Source organism: Nematolebias whitei, chromosome 2 (assembly GCF_014905685.2).
Source record: "Nematolebias whitei isolate Nwh7 chromosome 2, NemWhi1, whole genome shotgun sequence".
In the NCBI taxonomy this organism is placed as follows: domain Eukaryota; kingdom Metazoa; phylum Chordata; class Actinopteri; order Cyprinodontiformes; family Rivulidae; genus Nematolebias; species Nematolebias whitei.
Window position 1 is genome coordinate 32044122 of NC_056499.1, and position 6000 is coordinate 32050121.

A 6000-nucleotide genomic window follows, 5' to 3' on the forward strand; every position below is an offset into this window, starting at 1 on the left:
ACCAACAACCAGAGCTCAGGCACAGAGTGATGGATAAAACGAACAGTGAGGTTACATCGCCATCAAGTGGCAGCCAGAAATATTGCAGCTCTCTTTTTACTCGTTCTGAATCTTTGGAGCAGCCAATTAAAGCAGCTTGAATCAAGAACAGCTTCCAGTCAGCTGCCGGGCAGATGTTTGAAAATAAAAGTGTATGAATATTCACATCAAATATGTATTAGGCCTGCACATGTTCTAAAAATGCTGTACACACGATTTGATGTGATGGAGCGAGATATATCTTAAATTCTTTTTTTGTTGTTTTGCTTTGTTTTGTTTTGTTGAATGTCCAGAGGACCAGATTTAACTTTTTTAGATATATCTTAAATATTGTAACAGTCACAGTTGGAAACTTTTAAAATGTCTAAACAGAATATCAAGGAAAATAAAGTCTTATGCAAGATCTTTAGAATTAAATTTACTTTGTTTACTGTGATTTGTTGCATTGCATGTGTTTGTTTTTAGATCTGGATGAATCCAACAATGTTCAGTCAGGTCATCTGGACGGTTTCTTTTATTGTTGAGACGTTTCATCCAAAGGACTTCATCAGTCCGAGGAGCCACAACAAACTCTGTCCCACAAGCAGCACACTCACATAGTGGGCCAACCAGTTTGCTGGTAATAATATGGTTTCTGGGGCCCAATGACAAGACATATGCAGAAAATAAATTTTAGCGATGACTGAGAGGAACGTAACGCAAATGAATGAACAGACCTACACATCGCACACTGGATGGATGATTCCGCCCTGTCACGTGTGGAGCTTCGTGATGTTGCTATTTCTCGGTTGGCTTTTTTTTGGCTGCTTCTGTTATTTTGCCCTTACCTCCAGCACTGTGGCTGTCTTGTGATGGCTTCCTTGTACTAACCTTAACAATGTGTTCTGCTGTTTTATGCTCACCCTCTTCTTCTCTGTCTCCCTTGTCTTTTTGTTTTCTCCTGTTTGCCTACTGTTTTTGCTGTCTCCTGCTCTCGCCTGCCACCGTCTCTTTGTTTCTCCTCCCCCGTGGCATTTGTCTGCCTTTAACAGAGATGCAGGGTAAGTAGTGGTCGATTGCTCTGCTCCCCTTGTCCCTACTTCCTACTCACATAATTTGTTAGGAGACGTTGGGCTACATGTTGAAGATATATATAAGGAAAACAATCTGTTGCTTTAAGGTTTATTACTGGACCCAACTTTTAGTGGATAAATTGTTCTGGAATGCAGCAAATTATTTATTATACACATTTATCATCACATTCTGCTCAAGATTTATATTTTTATTAAACATTTATTTAACCAGATAAAATAAAAAAAAACATTGAGATTAAGACCTCTTTCACCAAGGTGACCTGGCCCAGAAAAGGCAGCGGCGCACGTCATAAAAACAAGACAAGTACCAAGAAACAGAATAGGACTTAGAAATTTATATAAAAACATGCAATATAACAGTAAAGGGCATTTTTTATAATAAAAATAATTTAAAACAATGGCAATTTAAGATCTGAAACACAGGCACTGTTGACAAGATTGCCGTTATTTTAAAAGTTTCCAAACAGCACTCAAAGTAACAAGTTCTGACAGTTTTAATTCAGCTTGCAAGCTGAGGGGGCAGAAAAGCTAAAAGCTTTCTTACCCTTTTCAGTTCACACACGAGGAATATAAAGATGCTGACAGTCCTTAGAGCGTAAGGCATAACTACTGTCCATTCTTCAAATAAAAGTACATAAATAATGCAGAAGCAGGCCAGTAAGAGACTTGTACACCAAAGTCATCCAATGTGCATATACATATACTATATGTATGTATATCCATGCTATACAGGGAAGACACGCTGGTTTTAAGATGGAGATCACAGTGATGAGTATGATAGCAACCACCAGCGATAAAGCTTAATGCACAAAGGTACGCTGGATTCAAAGACTGTAGACAACTGTTTGAAACACACTTAGAGAACATTGCCATAGTCAAGTACTGGCAACAACAAAAAAAGAAGCATTTAAGCTGGATTGTGTTTACCTAATAAACAACATGTCTCAATGTTGCTGGAAATTATTTGACCCTGTTTGCCAGAAAACATATGCGGCCTAACAACCCAGATTTCATTTTAATTCTTCTCATCTGTGTCTTCAGATGTGTTCAAATATAGAAAATATATTTTCTAGGCAACACTGTTCAATTTCAGATACAACTTCAAGGCTCAAGTTTCTTTATTTTCATTTGCATCACATGTGGTACATGAGGTGAAAGAAATTGTGTACCCAAGGTCCCAGTTATACACAAAAATAGCAACAACAAAAAAATACAATATATAAAGAATATAAATTTACCGTATTATATATATTTTAATTCTGTTGACATCCAAAAGTCACACTTTGCTTGACTTTTTATTAACTAATTTGTCAAAGACTCAGTGGTTAGCACTGTTGCCTCACAGCAAGAAGGTCCTGGGTTCAATCCCCGGTTTGGACCTGGGGCCTTTCTGTGTAAAGTTTTCATGTGGCGTGGGTTTTCTCTTCCACAGACCAAAAACATGCATGTTTAGGCTTTCTTCAGGCCTAGGCCTCCCTTGCAAAAGAGATCTGTGATCCCAACTGGATTTGCCTGTTAAATAAATGTTACTAAAAATATATATATATCTTTGACTATACCTATGGATCCATTTTTTACATGTCCTGTTTGCGTCAGTGAATAGATGAAAATTCTTCAGTGTGTCTTGTAATTTGTTTACAATATCAAAAAAAGGTCTGACTGCAAAACTTTATTTGTTTCATGACTTCCATCAGGAGGTCACAGAGTTGGTTTTAAACGTTTTTTTCTGTCTTGCCTTAACTGAGACAACGTTGTTGTGATTTGGCGCTATATAAATAAATTGAATTGAATCAAAATATTTTCAGTTGTTTGAGATATTTTGCTAACAGACAATTAAGCACACTTGCTCTTTCGCTCTCCGTTGCAGCAGACGATTAGCAGATGGCAAACAGCTTCTGTGTTTGGGCTCATTTGTTAAACAAATGTAACCACTGTATTATATGTTATACATTGTTGTTCACTGGAGTTGTTCTTCTTTCACTGACGTCCGTACTGTCACCTTAGCAAAAAATACCAGTTTTATGATGAGTTCTTTATTTTTGAAAAACATCACTGCAACACAAAAGCCTTTGTGCTTCATCAAAGGTCGTATCTCCTGATGACAGATCAGAGATCAGCCTTTACAGGAACTTTAGTTTCACTTGTGCTGATGCATGATGTAACTTAACTTCCTCCTTGACTCCTGCATGACTTTTTTCAGTTTCTGTTATTAGCTTTGTAGTGTCACTGCAGGCTGTCTGCTGTCATGCTACCACTCCTCTCTGCCCTCTTTCATTCTGTCTCGTATAGAACCGACAGCTTGGCTGATTTTTCTTGCATGCTGCAACACTACAAAGATTTATTTCATGTCTGCTTTCTATTGATTGCATTTCACATTTTTCCCCATGTAGCTTGCAGATAACATTCAGATTTTATACACATTCCTGTGTACAGGTTTCACTCCTTTTGTCAGAGCTGTGAAATCAGAACTTATTATTTTCTTAAGTAATGGTGAAGCAATAAAGGGGAATGATATGGCGACAATTAATATTACCTTCATAATAGTAGCATGTATGTAAACGTTAGCCTTAGAGCACAGAGAAGCAACAGCTTTGGGTTTAATGCCATTCACTTGTGTAAATCCCTGCTCCTTTATGCACATCTTTTCCTCATTTTACTTCTCAATTGCTCACTTGCCTCTGGTGAAAACCTTTGCTTGTCTTAACCAATGCTGTCTCCTTTCTGAAACCTTTCCCTTATGCCCTTGGGTCTCCAGGGCGAGGGGACCTGCAGCCCCAGCTCGACAGTGCCATGCAGGATGTGACCGACATGTGCCTGTTGATGGAGGAGATGGAGAAGCAGGCGGTGCGCCGCGCCCTGGTGGAGGAGAGGGGACGCTTTTGCACCTTCATTGGCTTCCTTCAGCCTGTTGTGGTGAGATGAAAACACAGGCAATGTGCTCCGTCAAAAAGCTTCTATTCAAACAGTTTCAGTGAGATGGATGTGTTAATCGCAATTAAAACAGATATCAAAGAACATTTGTTTTGTGTGATCGTACATTAAAATTTTGTAAAGGTAATGAGAAACACCATTAACAGTAACAGACATGAAATTCAGCTTTTCTTACCAACTTATGTTAACTGTGACCAAAATATGGGAAATCTACTCCATCGTGGGCCAAACTAAATCTTTGCATTTAGGAGGAATCAGACAAAATCCTGTTTTTCAATGGAACAGTTACAGTACACTATGCAAACTGTGTGTGTGTGAATATATATATATATATATATATACAGAAATAGCTATATATACAGTAGGCACTCACTACTTCGCGGTTCATGAAAAATAAGTAATTCAAGAGCAGACCAAGGACAAAACATGCTGCTTTCTGTTATCAATCACTGTAATCTGAACTTTTTTTGCATCACTGCCAAGAAAATCATTTTTGATAAACAGTTTGACTCATGAAACCTCAAGTAAACAAATACAGCAGTCCCTCGCTACTTTGTAGTTCGGTTTTCACGGACTCGCTACATCGTGGGTTTTCAAAATAAGATTGGACACAACACACAACTGGCTGATGGATGGATGAGCCGCACTATCGGCATGAAATTTTTATTTAAAATAAATTATTTTAAATTATTTAGCACCTGCTGCACATTTGTGCATCCCTTACTGCAGGATTAACTTCCTGCTGCAGCTGATCAGCTGTTCACCGTGCAGAGCAGAGATGTGGGCGTGGCCAAGAGCGCTTGCAGGTGGCTGAGAGCAGAGGAGGCAGGGAGCTGAAATCATGACATTCTGTGCTCTTTTAGAGCGTTTAGAGTTTAGAAACATTGTTTAGAATATTGCAAGATTGTGGGACGGGTTTAAAACACCTTAAAATATAAATACTAAAATAAACTACTACTTACTACTTGTACTAATATTTCTACTTCGTAGTTTTTCACTTATTGTGGGGCTTCAGGGTACGGATCCACATACACGAGAGAGGAAGAGAGAAAGAAAGAGATATTCTGTGTTAACTTTGCTAACATTTTCAACTTTCTGTAATTTAGGTATGCAACAAAATAAAATATAAAGTGAAGCTACAATCAGATCAACTTTGGATGTTTAGGGAATGAAAAGGTCCTATACATATACAATTGTTCTATTAGTTTGACTACTGTGATAGGCTCAAGTTCTGCCTTCTCATGGATGGATGGATTAAAACAATCAAAAGTAGGTACGGAGAAACATGTAGCTTCTAGTTTATTTTTCATACCCTCCATACTTGTAATAAATACTGCAAAGACACAAGCTAAGGTGTCTTGACCTATTCTCATCATAGTGTAGCGCACAAAGTCTGTATACCAATAAATGATACCAGCTTCTGTTATGACATTATTTCTGGAAATGCCAATATTCAAACATGCTTTATTGTTATTATTATTATTATTATTATTATTATTATTATTATTATTATTATTTTGTTGTGAGATTTAGTCTCTGACTAAAGCATCCGTGACTTAACATGAAACTTCTTGTTTACGTCCTGTTTGTCAGAATGGAGAGATCGCCATGCTGGGTGAGATCACCCACCTGCAGGCCATCATCGATGACCTCACTGTGCTGACAACAGATCCTCACAAACTGCCCCCTGCCAGTGAACAGGTGAGGAACACTCATCCCCCCCACACAACCTTCAAAACACCTCAAAGGTTACAGAAGATTAATAAACCATGTCTGTGTTTCTCTCAGGTGATTAAAGACCTGAAGGGGTCAGATTACAGCTGGTCTTATCAGACCCCTCCTTCATCCCCAAGTAGCTCTGGTTCACGAAAGAGCAGCATGTGCAGGTACAACACTGTGGGCCGGAGCAGCGCCCCTCACCCGCACCCCACCGCACCCCCCACAACACCCACACCAG

At 38.7% G+C, this 6000-nt stretch overlaps 1 protein-coding gene across 1 annotated transcript in view; it reads left to right on the forward strand.

The window, feature by feature from the left end:
* The window catches only part of mtss1lb (MTSS I-BAR domain containing 2b), an 87485-nt gene that overhangs the window by 65946 nt on the left and 15539 nt on the right, over nt 1–6000 (forward strand). The window contains exons 7-9 of the mRNA XM_037691262.1: nt 3868–4025; nt 5637–5744; nt 5832–5929. Of these exons, the coding sequence (XP_037547190.1) occupies nt 3868–4025; nt 5637–5744; nt 5832–5929 (364 nt within the window). The remainder of the gene's footprint in view (nt 1–3867; nt 4026–5636; nt 5745–5831; nt 5930–6000) is intronic.